Raw genomic sequence first — 23,490 nt, 5'->3', positions numbered from 1 at the left:
CCAAGACTCTATATGAGAACAGACTGAAACTGTTCTGACTGACTGGCAACAATGGCACAGTGCCAGCTCACAGAGACTGACTGTGGCAGACTGAGACTAAGAACAAAACATGTAGCAACCGCAGCGTCCATGATCATTAATCTTTGCTCAGTTCATATATAGTGTTTATCCATCAAAATGAAGAAAAGAAAATCAGAGAAAACGTATTAATATTGACTTTTCTGCACTGACCCAATATACTTATACATACACACACACACACACACACAAATGCTTTGAGTTTGACTGTGCCACGATACACACCTGCAGTCTTCCAATGGCCACTAGGCAGTATTTTCCAGTCTGACCTGCCTCTGTGTCTTCTTCTGGTATAGTCATACCTGAGGAAAAGAGACAGCCACAAAACACCTGAGATAAAATCATGTTGAATCAGAGAGAACACAAGATACTAAGATAATAACAATAATACACAGATAATAAGACAAATAAGAAAAACAACATCATGATCAGAGACTAAGAGAAATCTGATCTGAGAGAAATGGAACACAAGTGGAAAGATCATTTCGAAAAACTATTTGAGCAAATTTCACCTTACAACCTCAAACATGAGCAGAAACTAATTCAAGGAAAACTGACCATCTGTGAACCTACAATCAAAAATAATCAGAACCCCCTTGATTAGCTAATTACAATGGAAGAATAAAACCATCTTAAGCTAGAATTACCATCTCGCAGTTATAAGTCTGCGCCAACCAGTCAACTTGCAGTGTCACAATATCCCCCTACAGTGTTGAATAATGGCCAGAAGTCTTTGTGCAGAACATTATGATGTCATTGTGAAGTTGACCTTTGACCTTTTGGATATAAAATGTCATCATTTCATCATTTTATCCTGTTAGACATGTGTGCTAAATTGTGTCATAATTAGCATATGAATTCATGCTAAAAATGTGTTTTGTGAGGTCACAGTGACCTTGACCTTTGACCTCTGACCAATAGATTCTAATGAGTTCATTCTTGAGGTGAAGTAGACGTCTGTGCCAAATTTGCAGAAATTCCCTCCAGGTATTTTTCAGTCAGGTCGCTTTCCTGAGATCTGGAGCAGAGGGATTATTTCCCCAATACATAAGAGTGGAGATAAATTAGACCCTAACAATTACCGAGGTGATGTGTGAGCAGTAATCTGGGGACTTCCTTAGAGAACACAATGCCCAGAGTAAAGGACAAATTGGCTTTTTAGCGAATCACCACACTGCTGACCATGTTAACATTCTACACACTCTAATTCATTATCACACACACCAAACAAACAAGGCTGTTAATTCTATTTGTCACGAGGGATTATATTATAAAATTCCCCAAATCGCTGTCAGGGATAAACTTTATGACGTAATTAAGTCAAAATATGTCAGTCACAAAATTACAGATCCACGCTAAGACTGAGTCAATTATTATAAAAGCAGCTGACAAAGGAGGAGGAGCACTGATGGTAATGGATGAGGACAAATATGTTGAAGAAGCTCTACGGAAATTGTGTAGCACAGAATATTATCATAAGCTATCCTCTAATCCATGAGACAAGACACAGTAATGTTGCCCACAGCCAGGGGGGCAGGGGGGCAGGGGGGGATCACTGAACAAGAACATGACTTCCTGTGGTGTGCACATCCTGGGACACCCATCTTTTACATGCTCTCAGTATTGACTTTCATATTAAACCTCTGGCCCAACAACTGCCTTCATACATCCAGTCTTAACACATTAACAGTGACCATGATGACAGATTGAAGCATTGCAATCCTTCTTAAGGAACAGACACACAGACTCTCTGACTCCGTCTGACTTCATTCCTCAGTTCACAGAATGGAAAGATAATGAGTTTAGTTTCCAAGACCAAGTGTGTGTTCAGGATCTGGGTACTGTAATGGGGGCGTGTTTTGCTCATAATTCCAGTAACTTTTTCTGAGGCTTATGAGAAAAGGATTCAATTTATCATAACAACTACAGTGATAAGATAAAATGCTGGGGGTAGTACACACAGCATCTCATTGTTTAGGACTGGTTCTGAGGAGGAACTGTTACTGTTTCATTATTTTGACATTTATTAACTGCAACACCTCTGTTTATCTTGCACTTGTTGTTGCTTTATAAAGGCCAGACTAAGAGACAACTGAAACACAGAGTCTCTGAGCATTAATATGCCATCAGAAAAGCTCATTTGGATTACCGTATGGCTAAACACTTTCATAGTGTAAGTAATAGTAATCCAGACAGCCTTACAGTTGAAGGCCTAGAAAACATCTAAACGAACATTTGGGGTGGTGATTGATTAAAGTTATTATAACAGAGAGAACTCTTGTTTACACATCACATGCAGGCCACAGTATACCCAGGACTTGGAGAAATAGATTTCAGCCCTTTTTTGTAATGAGGTCCGGTGTCTATGGTTTGTAGATGAGTATAAATTGTTATTGTTTTCTGTCCTATTGTTTGTGTCCATTTTTTTTAGTTCTATACATGTTTGATAACCATCTAGTGGTCATACTTTATATTTGTCTTGTTTCATTTGCAATTTTGCAATTATCTTGTTTCTACTAGAGAACCTGTATGTTGAGTGTTACACTCTGCAGAAGGCTGTTTGTGCCAGTACATGTGGGTTTTTACTCAGCTACTTTTTAACATGTATCTGCCATGTTTTTAAGAATATCACTATGAAGCAGCCATCTGAACAAAGGCTTTTTTTTTTACTTGGATCATCATCTTTTTTGAACATTTATGTTCCCTACCAAAGAGCAGCTTCTTCATTCTTTGTTTGAACTTCTGCGCACTCTGCCCTCTTATTTTCTAAAACTACAGATCTTTACACTCAAGGGAGAGGTGTATGTTAGGGCGACAATTTGTCTACAACTCCACAAATTCCACATTACTGACAGAGCAGTACTGTTGGTGTAATCTCAACCCCTGACTTTACCCTGAACAATAAGGAAGTTAAAGCGCTGCTCTATCCTGATGACCAAGCGGCAACCTGAAAATTAAAGCCAACACTGAAGTGCTAAAACTGCAGTTCCTCTAATGACCACTAGAGTCTGGCTCCAACAGTGAGTCAGTCCCCATAGACTCCCATGTTAAAATGTCCAACTTTACAGCAGAAATAAACATGTTTACAGCCTGGTACAAAAACAGTTTTGGTCTCTAGAGCTAATTTCATGACACCTGTTTATATAACTCACCTGTTTACATTTTATTAAGGCTTAAAGTTATGTAGAATTGAGGGCGTGGCTTCTTTGAGTGACAGGTGGGGGAGTATATGCTTGCCACAAACCGACATACACCGAAGTTGCTCAGCTCCACACGCCCCTCCTCTTTGACCATTTTTGGATTAGCTGTGAGTTAGATGGAGTCAGGTACTGCCAAGATGGCAGTGGTCGAGCAGCTCACTTCAAAACTGCTCTTCAGAAACCTATGGGTGAGGCCATGGAGGCTACGTCCACCTGGACCTCCTGGAGTAATGCTGCCAGAATCGCGTCAGTCAATTTAAATAAATCTAAAATCATAATCTTCCAAAAGAAGCCCAGATCTAAGGATACCAAAGATCAATTCAAATGAGGAAATATAGGAACATTTTACAAAATAGACATGATGATTAGAATTTGGACTAAAACACATGAAAATGTAATCCAACCAATAGCCCTTAATCGTAGTAAAAAATTGAGATCCACTCAAGAGAAAAAACAAGAAAACAGGGCAGAATTAGGCTGTTACCCATTGATTATTAACATAAAAAAACACCCTCAATTTTGGTTACATCTCAAATTGAGCCCCCAAGACACACTGAGACTTTAGGCACCACAAACACAATGACAGAACCCCCAAAAAGAGTCCCTGCTGTCAGCTGGTCCTAAGATTCACTGATCAAATAACAGCCAATACTATTCAACCTCAGACCAGCACTGTGTTCCAGCCACTAATCAGAGTAAACTAAATTACTGAATTAACAGAAGATGCCCATCCGGAACATCGGATGAATCAAACCAAAACTAGAAACAAACGTAATTGCTATCTGGCCCTAACCATGAATATAAACTGGCAGAGTGTCTCTCGGAGATAGAAAGCAGAGACAGATCCTGACTGAATACAGACTCAGTGACCGCAGTCTAATAATAGAGAGAGGACTACACAAGTCCCGGCTACAAACAGAGGAAACAGGCTGTGCTCAATGCACAACAGGTGAAGTAGGGAAGAAGATGTGACAAATGTAATAATATCAGAGTGGGATTCCTTACAGAGCTGGAGGACAAGGAAGAGCAACAGATTGTATTAGGAGAGGGACATGGAGCACACTTAGCTGCACAATATGTGAGGGACACATAATTAAAACAACATCACCGAGTGTGACAAATAATTATCTTGACATAGCCTAGCACACATATGGAACACACACACACACACGCGCGCGCACACACACACACAGTTGGCACAAGAAGAATATTGTTCTCCTGACCTTCATGCCAGTAAAGTATATTGAATTGAATTGAAAATTGAGAGAGAGAGAGAGGGGAAGGTGTGAAACAAAGAGGGGCCATGAGTGCCATTTAATAGGCATTTCTCATTAAGTGTGAACACTCATTTTTCCATTTGCTACTTGAACTTTGCAGCAGTGAGAGGTAATCTACTGGCTGACATGGCCACTGCTCCTTTACAATGATTTATATGTCATGTTTTCACCTTTAAGCCTCAGCAGTGTAAGAATGTTTTCAGCCACGACACCAGACTCTGCTGACACATTTCATTAACACAAATGTTCAAACTGGCTCCTCTCTGTCTAATACAAATAATTAAGTGAAACAGAAGGGGAATCAGATGAACAGTCAAATTAACAAATTAATACCATGATGAAGGCACTTCTCCTGACAGTCAGCTTTTCCTAAAATAAAAGTGTTAAACTGGAAAGGTATTTTTGTATAAATCAAATCACATTTCTCACATAATTATATTAAAATGTGATTGTTTTCATTCATTCATCAGCTATACCGCTTATCGTTTTCTCTTTTTTGCCAGTCTATCACAGGACTGACAAACAACCATTCACTCACAATCACACCCACAGGGCGATTGGCAATTTAGAGTGGCCAATTAACCTGCATGACTTTGGACTGTGGGTGGAAGCTGGAGCACCTGGAGGAAAACCCACGCAGGCACGAGGAGAACATGCAGGTCCCAGCCAGCCAGCAGGTTCAAACCCAGAACCTTCTTGCTGTGAGGCAACAGTGGTAACTACAGCACCACCTATGAGGCAGCATGATTGCTTTTTTGAAAGTCAGACTTAAGCATATATACTATAATATATTGGTCATAAAGACCTGACACATATTCACACTTAAGATAATTTAATAAACACTTCAAAAGTAAATTATCAATAAAACTGCAGCTACGAACAGTGTCTACTGTTGTGGTACTATTAGTGGGTTAAGATATTACGTGCAGTAACACTACCGGACAACGGCTTTATGAGTGGGTCATGCATACAGAAACTGATGTACATTGATGCCTTAAGTTTCATGCTGTTTCCCTGATCTATAGGTGGTGCCAAGCAACATTGTACTGAACCAGCTAAAGGCTTCATCCAATGTTTTACAAGGAAGAAAATGTTTTAATCATGTTTGTTCAAAGATCAAGGATCAAAGATACACACACTGAGTTTTGGTGAGAAACACTGAATGTAAATAGTACTTTGTTTACAAGAGAACACCACAGGGCACTTTTAAATTGCATTAATGGTAATGCAAACTCAACAATGTAGCTGCCTTTCAAAGTAAAAGCCTTCCAGTGAAATGTTTACAAATGTAGTTCCATAACTTTGCAAAAATCATTAACTGTCAATTAATCAATGAACTGTCTGTTAATTAGTTAACTCTGGTGTTCAGACTAGATGAAGAACTGCAGGGTGTGCATTGAACTAACAGTCAGAACATCTCACCTTCTGCAGTTCCTTTTTTAGCTTTAAGTTCCACAACTTTTTTGAAGTGTAGTACTAAATGGCTGGACGTGGTAGAATTAACATGCCTGGAATATTTTGTTGTTTAAATTGAAGAAACTATGAACATTTAATATTTCCGTACAGTCACAAGACAACTCTGCTAAACTGATTTGACTGCAACATGTTTATAAATGACAATAAACAGAATATGAGTTGAATTCTCTAACTTTGTATCTACTTTCTTATGTAGAACTGCTTTTACTCTCTTACTCCGGAGGATTCACATAATTACATGTCTGTTTTCTCTTTAGGCCCAAGAACATAAAATAATCCATACCAGACACCAGAGACGGACCAGGAAGGAATTTTTGATTTATGACTGGAATACCCCATTAACACCACCCACTACCTCAAAAATACATGTGGATCCATGGAAAAACGCATCACAGCATCTTCATGATAATATAAACATTCTGTCAAATGATTTTTAACCCAGATTATAACAACTTTATACTAATCCTTGTCTGGATGATCTCAGAGATACCGAGGAACATCCGCAGTCCACGAGGAGGAGTCTATAAAAATATACAACAGGTCTGTAATCACATCCAGAATGACTTGGTGCTTTTTAATTTTGAAGTAATCTCTGCGTTTTATTTTGCTGAAATTCCTTTCCAGTTGGAGATGGCTGTTCATCACACAGTTGAAAGAGATGAGCCTCCCTCAGCTCCGCTCAGCACAAAACAAAACCAAGACTCTGTCCTCACTTGTGGCTACATTCCATTTCTCTAACACAGTTCAGTTGGCGGCCATTGTATTGGTTGTGAATGTGCAACATATCTGTGTCTATAGAGCATCTCTCTGCTGTCCATCTGCGATTTATGAGCATATGTGCGTGTGTCTCGCCTGATGATTGTTTGCCAGCAGTATTGTGTCCAAAATATTCCACAGGAGTATTTTTAGTGTGAGGAAGTGAACCATGTGTCAATGATTTCAAAATACATGTGGTGTGTGTGTGTATGTGTGTTTGTGTTATTCCTGGAAATACTCCAGCGTGACCTCAAAGTTCTGAGAGGGGATTTAGTTGTGTTTTACTTCATGTGGTTCATTTCCACCATCCGACTTTACCACAACAGCCACGTACACACCTGGTCTGAGACAGAGGGGGTGCATTTCAATCATTGTCTTTGTAAACATGGCGTGCGTGTGTGTATGTGTGTGTGTGTCTCGAAGTCAGTGAGTGCATCTGAGGCTTTGTGTGTTCTCGGAGCCGGTGTTATACTGATACACAGTATGAGGCTGAGACTTTGCTTATATTAGCATGCAATATATAACAGGTAAAAAGACAACTGAAAGTTAAAACTAATGCTGTACTTAGTAGTCAGTAGATTCTTCTTAAATTCTTCTTAAAAAAATAAATTTATTCTAGTTTTTCTTAAGGGCAATGACTCCCATGAAAAGACCAAAACTAACAGTGTGTTAGTCCATCTCTTAATATTTTGTGACTCTCAGGTCCAAGCCCCTGGTTCCTACTGAAGATGTAAGGATTGGTATGGTCTCTCAGAACTAGCTCTAAAGACGTTCTGTCTGGCTATGTCAGAAATCATAAGGTTACATATGTAACCCAGGTTCTCTGAGTGGAGCGATTACCTCTCCACCCTACATATTCCATACGTATGAGGACCTCATCTATGGTGGCCACGCACGGATTACCAGCATGTGATTATATAAGCACCACACATTCGTGGCCTCTTCAGTGAACCTTGATTGGAAACTTGAGTGGCTTTTAGCTGGAGTGACAGTCTCTCCGCTCAGAGAACCTGGGTTACACATGTAACCTCCTGTTGTCTAGCATGTCAAGGCTATATCTCCATTCTACATATTCCATATGGAATAAGTTTTGACACATCGTTCTCAGTGAGAGGGGTGAATGAGAGAGGAGATGAGGAGACTGGGGTGGATGTAGGACGACTACATGTTACACTTTTTGGAGGCTTCCACTCAGCTAGAGGTGAACTATTGATCGGAGGAGGCAGAGAAAGGCATGAAAGCGGTCGGAGTGCTGTGCCCTTAACTTACAACTGGTTGTGTCTGAGCGGTTCAGAGAATTGGCAGCTGATGGTTGACACCTTATCAGCAAAGTAGCGGGCAAAGATATCGGCTGAGAGGTTTGTGTATGGTGCTGGGTGTCATCAGAGGTCAGACTCAATGAGGGATAACGACTGTGGGCGATGGTGCTGCCACACTTCAGCCATGGTGGAACAGCAATCAGTTGAGAAGCAAGCTTCCTCTGACTAGGTCGGATTTCACGTGGGACAGGGGCAAAGTGAGCAGACTAGTAAAGCCGATACCACAGGCTGCCAGCCTATGTTGAAAGACAATGGAGCGATCCACAGAGGACCCATGGACCAAGCCCCATACTTACAAGCTAAGCACAAAATGCTGATGTCAAACACACACACTAACCCATTCCTACAAACACGTCTGACTGCTTGACTGTTGGAATTAAGGGATCGATGAGGCCACACATTTGTGGTGCATAAAGAAACCACGTGCTGCTAATCAGGCATGGCCACCACAGGTGATGTGTCTTAAAGAGTATCCATGTCAGCTGCCCCCATGGGAGTCAGTCCCCATACATATGGAATATGTAGGGTGGAGAGACAGACAAACAAATGTGTTAATACTTGTTCACGCTGGAAGGTGGAGTGAAGTACTGGTCATGACGGAGAGGAGGGATTGTGTGTTGTTTAAGAACAGGGGGAATGGTGCATATCTCCAGACAGTCTGCCCAGGATTCATATTGTTGTACTTAGTTGTTTGCGTGAAAAGTGTCACAGATAGTTGAGTAACATGTGAAAAGAGAGTTAGAGAAACAAGGACAATGCCTGACTCCTCTCACCTCCACACAGCTGGCCAATCACAGCATGACATGCATGTGAATGTTAGTTTTGGTAAGTTACAGGAAATGGACAACACATGTCACAACACATGAGGAAGGTGTGGTGGAAGGGGGTTTCCAACCATCCAACATGCATTTACATACATACAGAGTAGAAATCCAGCTCAAGTCTTCAAAAGTGGCTCACAGATACAGATATATAGTTTCAATCCAAAAAAAGGCCCAATAAATTTTTGAAACAGTTAGTGGCTCCATTTTTTAGCAAACATTAGTCAAACAGGAGAAAGATGTGCAGGGACTATTTTCAGCGATGGGTTATACGCATTTATTTCTGGGCGTGTGATCCCAATCAATGTGGAACTTACTGAAAATAAACTACAGTGTGTGTGTATGTGTGTGTGGTTATGGTAATGAAGGAACGCTGATGTGTTTTTTATAGTGTTTGGACAACAGTGGAGCTCTGCGGCACAGAGGAATAAGCTATATCAGGCTTTGGATACACACAGTACTTGTTAGTTGGATCAGTTTGAATCTTTTCATGGGATTTGTGGACAAATAGAAAAATATCGAATATCACCAGACTTACTGTCACAGTTTGCCCTGAAGGACACTTTTTGATTCATTTCTTGTTTTATTTTCTAGTAGAGTTCCTTGTGTGTCCACTGTGTTTCTACTTCTTTTCTTGTGTTTCCCTCCTTGTTGATTGTCTGCCCCGCCCTATTATGTTCAATCACCCTTGCCTCCCTGGTGTGTATTTAGTGTCTGTGCTCCCTCTTGTCTTTGTCAGTCCATCTGTTGTCAACCTGTTCAAATCCTGATGTACCCCAGTTTGTTTACCTTCATTTTGGATTTTGAATTCTCTGCGGTTTCATCAGTTTTGTAAGTTTTCTTTAGTTATTAAAAGTCCCTTTTTCCCACCTATACCTCTTTGTGTTGTCTGCATTTGGGTTCAGTTACTCCTGCTAACGTGACACTTACACTAAATCTTCAAGGAGGTTCCACACAAACTGACTTAACTTAAATTTGTTTAGATTTAGATTCATTTAACCCCGAAACAGTGAGACAAGTAATTAAGTAGTGAATCAGTTAAGAAAATGAACACTGTTATTTAGTCCAGGGCTTCAGTAGGTTTGGATTTCTGTCTGCAGGTCAGTGATGGTTGGACTACAAGTGAGCTTTGAGAATTATTATATTATTATATAATTATTATCCTATCTCACAGTGAAACAGTGTCAGTACTGAAATGCACTGTAACAAATCTGTATTCTGGCTGACCACAGCTGCTGTATGGAGGAGCAAACTACATACATTTTACAGCCACTCTGAAACATGCGGCTCCACTCACTCACGGGATACCAGAGCCTGTTGTGATTGAACAGCTTGTGTGGTTCTGATCCAGAGCTGTGCAGAGCCCGCAGCTGCTTTAGGTTAGACCAGGCCACACTAACTCTGGGACTCATGCAGCGAGGTGAAGTTTGGGTTAAGAAGGGATAGAGACAAGAGCATCAAGTTGAAGATGTGTACAAACCTGCAGGGGGCCAGGCTTTGATGTAGCCAGTGCAGTGCACCACAGAGTACTGAGCTTCTCCTTCTTTTGAGGGTCCAAGGCCATTCCTGTCGATCAAACACAGACGCAGCGGCGTGTTATATACTTCAGCTGTGGAGGAGCTTAAAATACAATACAGGCTTTCTCATACATTTAGGGTATGTCCATGTTAAGCTGGCTAAATTAGTGAAAATGCATCTTTCTTTGTTTCAGAGAATAAAAACAGTGTCTTTCTCTCCCTAAAGCGGAGGGGGGAGAAAATACAGAGTTCAGTTATAAAAGGAAGATTTTATCAACACAGAATAACTGCTGGTTAATGTGTAATTTATGTAGTAATAATTGTAATAATGTAGTATAAGTCATATTTTGTCCTTGGTAAGAAGTCAACAAAAACAAAAATATGTAAATGAGAAAACCTTTATTGTAAATTTGACTGCATTGCAACACAATAGGTGACCAGAGAGCAGCAGTGAACAGAGGTCTAACTGGCAGTCACTTGGCAGAATAACTGGCTGTGTGTAGCTGTAACTATCTCTCAGCTCTAACCTTTCCTGTAATTCATTTAAATGATATAGCCGTGGTACCAAACAGCTGTTGTTGTCAACCTGCAATTGTTGTCAGATGATATTCTGAGCATGAAATAATCATTTGCACTGTGTGTTCCACTCCTCACCAAATGTTAGCTGTGGTACGTTTTGTTTTTCACCGTGTGAAATGAGGGTGAAGAAGAGATTTGATAAACAGGTGCTTCACTGTGTACAGAGATCTCTGTAAAAACTACCTGAAAATACTAATATGGACACCAGCTGTTTCCAATGAAAGCATTTTGAAATTTAGACTCTGTTTTAGTGGTTAACATTGTTGGCTTCATCTCTGTTTAAATCATGACTTTTAGGCTTATAATCACCTTTACATACTGTATGTTAAAGGTGTAACAAAACGCTACTTTCTCTATCTACATCTGTGGACTGTGGTCATCCGCTACTCAGAGGGTCGGCGGTTTGATCCCCAGCTCCTCCAGTCCACATCCTCCAGCCTCAAATTGCCTCTGATGGCTGGTCCTTCAGTGTATGGATGTGTGTGTGAGTTCATTTACCACTTATGTCAGAAAATATTGTACTGGAAGTGGGTGTGGCTTGTGTCAGAGGTTGAAATTGACCGGTCTACTGTTCTGCATTACAACAACAAACAATTACACTGAGTCTAAATAAAAGCTGTGTAACTGTTAATGGACCAGGTGTAAATCAATAGTGAAAATATAACGGGAGGTCACTTGAATATTACATGATTTTTCTTTACAAACTGGTTGAGTAGGTGAAGGTGGAAGAAAGGGATGAATGAAAAGTTGGTGTCTGTGATGAAAAATGAGAAATTTATTGGCAAGAAATGGGCCGTAATACTCAATGTGCCCTATTACATATTGTTTTTAAATAAGGAAATTCTGCAGTAGTGGTTGTTGGTCCTGTACGAAAAAAAAAAAGGACAATTAAAAAGCAAAAATCTTAAAAGCTGTCATTATCTGCTCCTGTTCCCTTTACCCTGGCTCCAGCCTCTGTTTCTCCCCTTATCTCTCCAGACCTGCCGTCCTCTCTATTTGCTCACATGCTGTATGTAAAACATTTTGCTGGATATATCTCCTACACTGAAAGCCTGGATGAAAATTGACTAGACTAATTGCCTGATTATTGTGGTTTAGCAGGGGTTATTATCTCCTCTTTAAAAGCTGATCTGACATGAAAGAATCATCTTTTTTTTGTGGTTTATTAAATTGATTTCACTGTCTTTGTACTAATCATTACAATAATTCAGTCTAGCTCTGTGTATTTAACCCTGCGCTGCTGAAACATTTACTTTAATGTGTTGATCATGATACAGGGTTCAATACAAGGACCAATAGATGAATAGATGAATCAATAGATGAATATAATGAGAATAACATATATGGGGCTTATTTCAGGTAATGTAGCTATTGTAGGTCTGGTTTCAAAACAGGGAGGAGGGGGATGTGCTGTTTATATGCTATTCATGTGAATGCAACGCGGTCCAAAAGTCTGAGACCACTTTTCCATTTTGGACCCCACTGTATATAATGTTACATCCAACATAGAGCACAATATGGCAATACAGTGAAACAGGTTATTACTGTACATTAAAATGGTAGTGTAACAGAAGAATTAGATATGTTATATAAACTGCTGTATTATTAATGCATCTTAAAATCACACTTAGCTTTACTGACAGATACCTGACACTTAATGAAAAGATAATCTTGTATCTTTACTTCAAAGAGAAGTGTGCTGCACTGCCTTATCTTCCAATGATTTTCAAATCGAGCATCTTTATAGAACATATTATAATTACATATTTTCAAGTTGAAAATTATTTATTTTTTCAAGTCCTAAATAGTGTGTGCAGATCTTCCTGTCAGGTTGCATGTGCTCCTAAAACCCGCACCTATAGAGAACGATTAGGGCAGCCAGTTGTTGCCTGAGAGGCAAACCCCCCAGGGCAAAAAAAGCACTGAAGCACTTCCTGCTCATTTGTAAAGCTTATTTGCCATGAACACAGGTAATAATTAAAGAGATGAGCATATTAACAATTTAATCAACTATTCTATTCTCTGGTCTGTGTTTTAGCAGCTGAAATGAATGACTAGTTCAATGTAAGGGAAAATGATGGAGGGGGATTGCGGGAGGATAGAATGTCATGGGATGCATGGGAGACATACAGAGGGTGGGGCAGAAAAACATTACAGTGGATCAGAACCATGGTTAGAAAAAGAAGATCCTATACCTGTATCTCTTCCTCATGTTAGACAGACGGTTTAGGGAGATGTGATCCAGAGGAGCACTGCCACACCTGCACACAAATACAACACAAAGACAACAGCATACGTTACACTCAGTGGTACATGAGCTCAGTTAATCACAGTAGGGGGCAGCACACAGTCAAGCTGTTGTAAAGTACACAGCTGCTTGACAAACGATATCCACCATGTATTGTTACAATCATTGTCACATGAGCCTCATTTTATTGAAATGTTTGTGATATTTTGCAGCTTGAAGACAGTTCTTACAAAACATGTTGCACTGTTCAATTGAGAAAATGTTTTTTCAAAGCCCTCAGCTGGTCTCTTTGGTTCCATTTGTGTTCCATTCTATTTCCTTTTCTTTGTGCTGCAACTTTGTCTTCTGTTGCATTAATACGATTCACATTTTCTCATTTGATCTGAGAAACACACACTGCAGTGTCGAGGCCAGTTGCAGTTGTCAATTTTCTCTGGTGGTGCTTTTGCCGTTTACAGGAATTAAACCAGATTTTGTTTCTGTACTGTCAAAACACAAAAACAGGCTCTTGAATCCACAAACCCAGCATGTCTCGTGTCAACATTTGAGGCTGGTGGTGGTGGTGTGATGGTGTGGGGAACTTTTTCTTGATGCATTTTGGGCCTTGTCACAGTCTATCCGAGTATTGTTGCTGATATCTATGTATTTGATTTAGTTCATATGGAGCAGATTTACTGAGTGAAGTTGTGTTGCTTAAAGTTTGAACTGTACGTCCATGGGTTGTACAGATTATTTCCTCTGAACCTTTGGGTGAACTGCTGGGAGCTTGTGAGCCACCTGTTGGAGCCCGCTGCAGTAGAACACCTTTGGGGATGTGGTAGAACAGGAGATTGGCAGCATGACAAATCTGCAGAAATGATGTGATACAGTCACGTCAACATGGAGCAGAGTCTCAGAGGAAAGTTTCAACATTTTGTGGAATCCATGACATGAGGAATTGAGACGTTTGAGGGCAAAGGGAGGAACTACCCAGTGGTAGTGTGGTGTTCCTAATAAAGTGCTTGCTGAATTAGGGTTTGTTTAGTAGTGGTGACAGTTACAACACCAAATAATAGACACATAATAACACTGGAGGCAGCTGAGTTTCCTTGAGGCCAGCGGTATACAGCCCGCGGGAGTTTTTCCATGTTCAGGCCAGTCTTGTGTCTGAACATTACATAAGCCTGCCTGGATCTAATAATGGCTTCCCTGAAATGTTAGTCTACTCATCATGCTGTGTTCCTCTCAGCCAGTGTTTATGTATGTGTCACAGAAGTGGTTGCGTTTCACCACTTGCCTTCCCTCTCTTTCAGACTGAGCCAGCAGCATGTTGTTTGAATTATTCAGGGCCTGGAATAGCAACAGAACAAAAAGGATGTGCCAGTCCAACAAATACTTTACAACATTACACAGAGTGGCTCTCGTGTGACTTGCAGGCCTTTGTGACAAATCCAGACAAAACAAGGCCACAGGAGCCCCTGATGATTCTACACTCTCTGGTATTAATGCAACCACACTGTATCTGAAACAAAGTGAAAAAGGTGTGTTACTCTGTTAAACTAAACATGAGCTCTTGCAAGCCCTTGAAACAGCCAAAGCTGCTTTGATGTAGTTTGTAGAAAATAAGTAATGAGGGCTGTGGGGCAAACTGCCTGATATGATGACATAGAGAAAAGGAAAGAGTCAAATTTAGCAAGAAACTGGGTTTGTTAAGGGTCAGAAGCTACGGGATAGAGATGAAGTGATGTCCAACAGATGGAAACAATTATTAGAATATAGACTGCAGGCCTGCTGAGTCTAATTAATGAGTGTATGGAGACATCAGTCATTTAACCAACAATCTCTGAGGAGTAAAGTTATTTATGTTATTATGTCAGGAGAGAAAGCATATGGCTTGAGGGTTATGTGGTGTGAAATGGGTTATGGCTCCATGAACGTCTCAACTTAAATAGCAGGTATGAGTCATATACCGTCTGGGTTAAAAGCCACTGTTACAGAACAACTATTTTGATGTCAAGCACATTTGAACTCTATCAATTCTTGTCATCGCTCTTTTCAGTAAAAAAAAAAAAAAAGCCTCAGCACTGCTCAGCACCAAACAGCAGACACTAGGGCTGCACAATTAATCGAAATATAATCAAGATCGCAATATGGCCAAGTGCACCATCCAAACTGCAGGAGCTGCAATTTTTTTTGATTAAGGTAAAATGTGTCAAATTAGTGTTGTAATGCTACAGAGAAAAGCCCGGCCTTCAAATTATATTCTCTATGCGTAAAGGAACGTGTTCGCTTGGTACAAGATGCAACAAAAATCACATCATCGTTTTTTTCAGTGAAAATGAAATGCAAAAACAATCATTCCAACTGAAATCACATTCGCAACATCTGCCAAAATATGATGCTTATTGCATATCATGCAGCCCTAGCACACACCATTCGTAACCTGCTGGTCAACAGCTACAGAGCTTGATATTTCCCTCAGGACTTGGTAGAGACCAAAGACAGAGCTAAAAGAGAGGGAATACTGGACTCACCCTCCCCATGACTCCAAATGAATCATCATGTTGGTCTGTGTCTGCTGAATGTGTAAAAAAGCAGCGATTCAGACCGAAAACAACCGCGCATTCAATAACAATGCAGAGGGCTTCATTGGGGGGGGGGGGTGTTAAATGGAACACTAACCAGGACGTCCAGCTGGATCCTTTCAGTTTGTAATCCTCACAGAAAGGATCTGGAAATCACAGTGGCAACCATTTATAACAGTTACTTGTTTTCTGGCAAAACCCATGTTGTTTTGTTTAGAGCCTCATGTATTGTCACCCCACTGCACCACAAGGCTGGCTCCATTCTAATGAATGAGAGGGCTGCATTTTTTCACGCAGGGCTTACATTTGTCAGAATGAGCTCAAAGCACTGCAACTTAGAAAGCATGTGCAAATAGACAAACCACAAACAAATTCAGAAAACATTAAGGGGGATTAAAACAAAAAATAACTTCAATGTGACTTTTGGAGTTAAAAGCATTGAGAAGTGCGTCCCAGCAAGGTTAATCACTTTTTAGTGTCCCCTGGAAACACTTCCGTTGTGTTGTGAGTATTAGCAGCTCATGTGTTGTCAAACTGATGAAGATGTTTTCTGAAGTTGTTTGTGTTTTGTTTATTTGCATGTGTTTTCTTAAGCTGCAGTGCTTTGAGCTCTCAGGGCCACCATAGAACGTGGTCAAAGCAGCTGTTTGTGGACAAGTCAAGCATATCAACTTTAAAAGTGAGGCTCTGTCAAGGTCAGCAACTTTTTAAAAAAGATTTAAAGCTCTCAGGGAAAATAGAAATTTGAACTACAATTTCAAAAGAACTTAGCAAACTCCATCTGCTGAGGAAGATGATCAAAAGCTCCTGAACGACCACTAGTGGCTGACCATTAATGAGCCTGAACAAGCTGACACCTTGAGGTATTTTTAAATGAAAATCAGGCCGGCGAACAGTATCAAAATGCAGTTCCTATTGTGGCTGCTAGGTGTGATTATTAGCGTACTGTATGTGTTGATTGTTTGTGCTGTTTTTTTCTGTAGCAAAGAAGAGATCCCAGACAAAATGACAACTTGGAGACACTGAGCCAGAGGTTAACAATGTCAGTCTTGCAAGGAACCTTGGTTGTCTGGTGAAAATTTGACTAGAAGTCTGAAAGGTCAAGCTTCAGGCAAAGCATGTGCATTTGACTCATTCAAAGAACAGATACTAATTGTTTTGCGAGGACGTGATGATGATTTTTCCATTTCGAAAAGCCTCACAGACGAGACATCAGGAAAAGTCAGAGATGTCATCAATGAAGTCCATCTCTCATGGGAGGAACTGTGTGGAGTTACAACTGATGGCTCTCCAGCTGTGACAGGTGACAGCTGAACGGCATCCCTGGAGTGCAGCAAAGTTAGAAAGTGTGGAGGAGAGGTCAGGAAATTGTACTGTCTTATACATGAGGAAGTAGTCAGTGCTAGAGTCGCCCAGCTGGCTGATGTGATGAGTGCCATGGTGACATCTATTCATCTCATTTGATCAAGAGTGCTTAATCACATCGGCTTGATGCACAACACACAGATGTAATCTACCACTCAGATATGAGCAGTTTTAGTCAAGGGATGGTTCTGGAACAGTTCAATTAGCTCGAGCTTTACTGTTTTTGAGTGCTTGGCTTTTTTACCTGGTCTCACTAACCACCTGAACACTTAATCAGAAGCTGCTAATTAAATAATTTGCTGTAGAGTTTGTGATGTGAAGTTTAGAATACTAAATTCCTCCATTGTAGCAAAAATGTTTACAAGTGTTCTTAACAACTGAATGTTTTAAACATGACTCATAATCCATGATTTTCTCTTAATTCTTCAGTATAAACAATTAATAATGGCGCCACTGTGAGGACAGACAATCTTGTGGACAAGTGTATTTAATAAGATACTGTTTATTAATTATTACCAAGGTAAATGTGCAATTAATTCATTCATGTCATACTGCCCAGGCCTAACATATAGTATAAAGTTGTAATGTATCTCATGTCCACATATGTAAATGTGAAATGTCAATAACTATATCACACACTCCTTCTTCTATTGTTGTCTGTCCCACAATTATTTACTTCACTCACCAACAAAACAGATGTTGCTACTGTCTATTAATGACATTTGTCTGGAACATCCTGTGTGGCAAAATACACAAAGAACAGTCTCATACCAAAGTTTGGGTTATGGGAAGTTCCATGTTCAGGCTGGTTGGCTGCTGTGGTGGAGAAGATCTAACACTGTGTTATATTTTATAAGAAAAGCATATATCAAAAATCATTAAAATTAGCAATTTAAGTATTTGTTTTACATGTGTTAAACATTTTTTCAGTGGAACAGTGGAATAGTTTGTTTCACAAAATATCAATTTGATTATTTTATATACATCTTTCTCTAGAGATGTCCTGAGCTAGTGTTAATTCTGATCTTTTCTTTCCTGTACTGTATTCCGGCTCTACAGTGCAGGATTCTGCTACGTATGAATGAATAAGTGTGTGAATGTGAAACATTATTTGGGCACAGCAGTGAGTGACGGAGTTCAGACACTGGGGTTGAGATTCTCTGAGCTCAGTTGCTAACAAGTCCATTATCTCTAATGAACTTCTAATTATCAAAGAGAAATGTAAAAATAATTCAGATTCAGCTTCTTATTTTTGCACTGATCATCACTTTCACTAAAATTAACTTAACTAAAATCACCACCTCGTGATTGTTTGCCCCCACAGAAGTGTTTTTGCAGAACATTATGATGTCACAGTGAAGCTGATCTTTGACCTTTTTGATGTGAAACATTATCACTTAATTTTATCGTTCCCTCTGAGTGTTCCTAAAATATTGCATTGACAAGAACATGAGATCACTGTGACCTTGAAGACTGATCTTTTACCAAAATCTAATCAGTTCATCCTTGAGTCCAAGTGAATGTTTGTGCAAAATTTGAAGAAGTTCGGGCAAGGCGTTACTGAGATATTGCGTCCATGAGAATGGGACAGACAACCAGAAAACAGGTCTGGCTGTCACTGGCATGGCGGCATAATTGAATGGACTTGCACTTATTTAGCACCTTTCTCATCTTATTGACCACTCAAAGCACTTTAGAATACTTGCCATATTCACCTATTCACTCACAATCATACATCACACTTATACGCACAGTCATACAATACAATGTGGGGTTTAATAACTTGCCCAAGGATACTTCGACATGCAGCCTGGAGGAGCCGGGGATCGAACCACCGACGCGCTCTACCTCCTGAGCCCCAGTTTCATTCATTGAGCTGCTGTTACGCCTCCCTGGGACTGGCACAGGAGTTTATGAGCTACAGTATGAAATGAGTGACGTGACTGGCTGAGAGTATCTTCATTTATTACCACACTATGTGACCTACAGTGTATTCTCCTTCAACCAAAACAGCAGGTTCACTTTAACACAGCCATGCAGTACATGCGCCCAAGATGTAATACTTCACACTTGTCGTTGTGCTTGCCCAATTAAAAAAGGGAAAGCAAATAATCACTAATGTCACCAGTGGAACGTCTGATCAGCTATTTCTTGATGACAAGCCAAAATAACACATGAGTTGTCGCTCTGCAAGCCAATGTCTGTACTCAGCCAAAGATCATTTAGGAGAGAGGAGCCTCCAACTTGTAACATCAGTGTACAACTACGAGTGGACTATGGGCTACTTTAATTGGGCAAGCACAACGACAAGTGTGAAGTATTACATCTTGGGCGCATGTACTACATGGCTGTGTTAAAGTGAACCTGCTATTTTGGTTGAAGGAGAATACACTGTAGGTCACATAGTGTGGTAATAAATGAAGATACTCTCAGCCAGTCACGTCACTCATTTCATACTGTAGCTCATAAACGCCTGTGCCAGTCCCAGGGAGGCGTAACAGCAGCTCAATAAATGAAAAGACGCTTCTCAAATCAGAGGCTGCAGATTTATCAACACATCGGTGCTGCTGCCTTCAGGTGGCTGCAGGGATTTAATGAATTTCCACACACCGCACAGCAGCTAAGGACAACACACTGTCAGAATCACCCATATTAATTTATTGAAAAATGCAGATTGCTTTTCCAGTACTCCTGCTTCAACCACATTCAACATTCACTCTACTGGTTGCAGAGTGATTAATTAAAGTGGTCTATTTACACCCTGAGCATTATTCCTTGATAGCTGTGCATTTGCTATGACTATTGAATTTTCTCTTGTTGATAAAACCACTAGACTGGCAGCAAAGTGAAGCTGAACCAGAAACAAATGTGATCCTGACACTTTTATTCTCAGCTCAAAGTCTGCTGGCATGTCTTCACAGAAAGTGTTCCAGATGTGTTTTTTCAATCGTTCCGTCTCACATGTCTGACGGAACAGATACAGTCCTTCTTTGAGCAATCCACCTATCTACCTATCTAAAGTATTTTTTACACTCCAAGTCTATTGTCTTCTGTTTTAGATGTGTAACTACAGTGATTGCGTGTTGGAGTCCTGAACACATCCTGTGTAGACACAAATGGACAATGGTGCTGCTGGTTTTGCTCAACTAACATGATACTCATGCGATGCCTCCTGAGGAGACATGATGTAAGACCCAGTTTCCACCAAAATACCAACAATTTACTTTGAACTGCCTCACTTAAATGAACCTCACCACCTGTTTACACCTATTATCCCACCTGTGCACCGTGTTTTCTGCGTTTGGCACAAAAAAACACAAAAACAGACAGGAAACATGTCAGGAAAAGAATGATTGCACTGGTTATCGTGCCACCATGAAAGTGTCCAGAGTGTTTTTGTAGTTTGTAGTGACAGGTCTTGTTTCCAGTAGCAGGTCACGTCATGTCGCATTCTCCCATTTTATCTTTAATTAACATCAAATCAATAAATTTCGAATCAATAAAGTTTCTAAACTTAATATTTCTGAACAAAGACCTTCAGTATTCAAGGGGCTGCAAAAATATTAATTGTGTTGGATTTAGTAGCTACATCTGGTATTTCAGTATTTTAATCAACATTTAAATGACGGCTCAAGATATCAGTGGTTAGCGCTGTCACCGCACTGTGAGCCTGGCTTCGAAACCTGCTGGCTGGCTATCTGTGTGGAGTTTGCATGATTTCCGTGTGTCCGTGGGTTTCCTCCAGGTACTCCGACATCCTCCCACAATCCAAAGACATGCAGGTTAATTTGCGACTTTATATTGCCCGTAGGAATCAATGAATTGTTGTTAGTCTCTATGTGTCAGACAGAACTGCGACCTGTCCAGCCGTGTACCCCTGATCAGAAATGGGGCCAAAAGAACTTGATTTGGACGTCTCTTTGTTATTTTTGTTCCTATCATTAAAATGTTCTTGTTCATTTTGTAATTTTGATTTCGATCCTACTGTTCAACACTATGTTTCACCTCTCTTGGTATCTTCCATCTAGTTTCCTCCTCTGCCTGTGGCTCACCCTGCATATTATGATTAATTGCAGGACTAATAGCCTGAACAACACAATCAATCACATATGAAACACTGTTGTAAAAGCGTCTGTGGGGCTAATGAGAAACAGCTCAGCAGGACTCTTCAATGTTCTGTGTAGAAAGTAGCTGAAAGAAAAAAAAGTGTCACTGCAGTCTTTGTAAATGTCTAATGGCTGTCACTTTGTGAGCTACATACTGCTGACTGCCCGTCACATTACATGAACCCCTACTGTTTACCATTGTGTACCATTTCCACTCACTTGCATGGCAATTAATTCCCATGTACGATTACAGAGCAGAGGTGACCTTATGTGAGAGGCTCCATTTGTTTTCAACAAGCTTCAGTTTATCCCTATCTAATTAATTTTACTGAGTCATTATCTAAATCGATTACTGACACAATGAGTCATAATTACCACTGAAAAATTACATCTCTGGAGTATACTCATAATTTCTGCAAGATTTACGAAGACACATGGATTTGAAGGAATTGCAATGCTTACAAAGACAAATTAAACCAGTTTCACAAACAACATCTGTCTGAAATTAAAACTAGTGTCACACTATTACAATTAAATGTGTGACTGCACTAATCCTTGGACCAAACATTTCAGGATCTCTTGTGTAAAAAGAACATTTTAAAGTTAAATTAATGAAATACACTAATGTAACATGTTGATGTTTTGGAAATCTACTGCCTCGAGCTCAAAAACACAAGATAATGTAACACTTTACTTCACTCATGAGACAGCTGAGCATTGGACGAACGGCTCAACAGCTTGTCAGTTCAAAAACACCTACACCAAGTCAACATACAGAAATAACTACAATCACCTCCTCGTGGTTGTCTCCTCCTCCAAGTGTCAGGAAATATGGTCACAGTCTCTCCTTCCTGAGGTACAGTGTTGAATAATGGCCAGAAGTGTTTTTGTAAAACATTATGATGTCACAGTGAAGTTGAACTTTGACCTATTGGACCTTTTTAAGTTAAATTATTGTATGACTATTGTCTGTATAAATGATTGTATATTGTATTGTATGCGATTAGTGTATTGAATTGAATGAATTTATGATTTATGGCCAAAAACATGTTTTGTGAGTCATAGTGTGCCAGAAGTAATGAAACCCACTCTGGGTGTTCCTGATATATTGCATTCACGAGAACATGAGGTCACCATGACCTTGACCTTTCACTTTGACTGACAAAATCGAATCTGTTCATTCTTGAATCCAAGTTCACATTTGTGCCAAATTGTTAGAAAAATCCCTCAAGGCATTACAGAGATATCGCATTTACAAGGTTGAAACTGTGTTTTGTGAGTCACAGCGACATTGACCTTTGACCTTTGGCCACCACATTCTAATCAGTTCATCCTTGGGTCCTAGTGAATGTTTGTGGTAAATTTGAAGAAGTTCCATCAAGGCGTTACAGAGATATTGCATCCACGAGAACGGGATGGATGGACAACCTGAAAACAATATGTCTCTGGCTGTCACCAACACTGAGGCATAAAAACACACTTAGTCACACAGTCACACACACCTCATGCGGCAGATGAAGGAGCGCCGGGAGCCCATGCACATTCTCATCGAGGACTGCTGTCCCTCCTTCTTCACTGTTCCCGTCTTCAGGTCCAGAATCCGTCCTGTTCACACACAAACAGCAGCTCAGATTAGAACAGGGCAACACAAGTGCACAGATAACATTATCATGTAGGCCAGTGAAGACTGATTCACAACAAACAGCCTGTTACCTCTTACTTTTTATAATCTATATTTTTATTAGCAAAACTGAAATAGAAAACTGTGCTGTATGTATTCATGAAGCTGACTCAAGCAGACACATTCATTCAGTCTATGATCAAAGCTCAACAGTTGTTTTTCACCTCCGGACATGTGGAATCTGAAACAAGGGAATGAAACAAGGAAAAAACACTGTCCGGTCCAGCAAGCCATAAAACTAAAGCTGTGCTTGTTTTTGTCCTGTATCCTGTTTGTCAGAGCTGGCCGGTTTTCTGTATTGTCAGATTGGCTGATCTTCATTGTGTAAGACTGTCAGCACCTGATATGATGAGGGAGCTTGAGTTTAACTCATTGTGTTAGAAACATGAGGTGTAATTAGTGAACATTAGCTGTTACAACATGAGTAACAGCTAACAGTAAATGTTAGTTTATCTAGATGTTTAATTTTTTATAATCAGAACTGGATGAGTTCCAGACGTGTT

The 23,490-nt window shown here is 40.1% G+C and overlaps 1 protein-coding gene across 2 annotated transcripts in view; it reads right to left on the bottom strand.

The window, feature by feature from the left end:
• arnt2 (aryl hydrocarbon receptor nuclear translocator 2) overlaps positions 1-23,490 on the bottom strand; it is a 73,017-nt gene that overhangs the window by 23,743 nt on the left and 25,784 nt on the right. For both annotated transcript variants that reach the window (XM_022740185.1, XM_022740179.1), the window contains exons 6-9: positions 22,809-22,911; positions 13,219-13,284; positions 10,408-10,493; positions 304-380 (exon numbers count right to left, since the gene is read on the bottom strand). In XM_022740185.1, coding sequence (XP_022595906.1) covers positions 304-380; positions 10,408-10,493; positions 13,219-13,284; positions 22,809-22,911 — 332 coding nt within the window. The remainder of the gene's footprint in view (positions 1-303; positions 381-10,407; positions 10,494-13,218; positions 13,285-22,808; positions 22,912-23,490) is intronic.

Source organism: Seriola dumerili, unplaced genomic scaffold, assembly GCF_002260705.1.
Source record: "Seriola dumerili isolate Sdu_G_001 unplaced genomic scaffold, Sdu_1.0 BDQW01000003.1, whole genome shotgun sequence".
NCBI classification, from domain to species: domain Eukaryota; kingdom Metazoa; phylum Chordata; class Actinopteri; order Carangiformes; family Carangidae; genus Seriola; species Seriola dumerili.
Note: the sequence above shows the minus strand (reverse complement) of the source record. Positions and strands in the feature narration are given on the sequence as shown.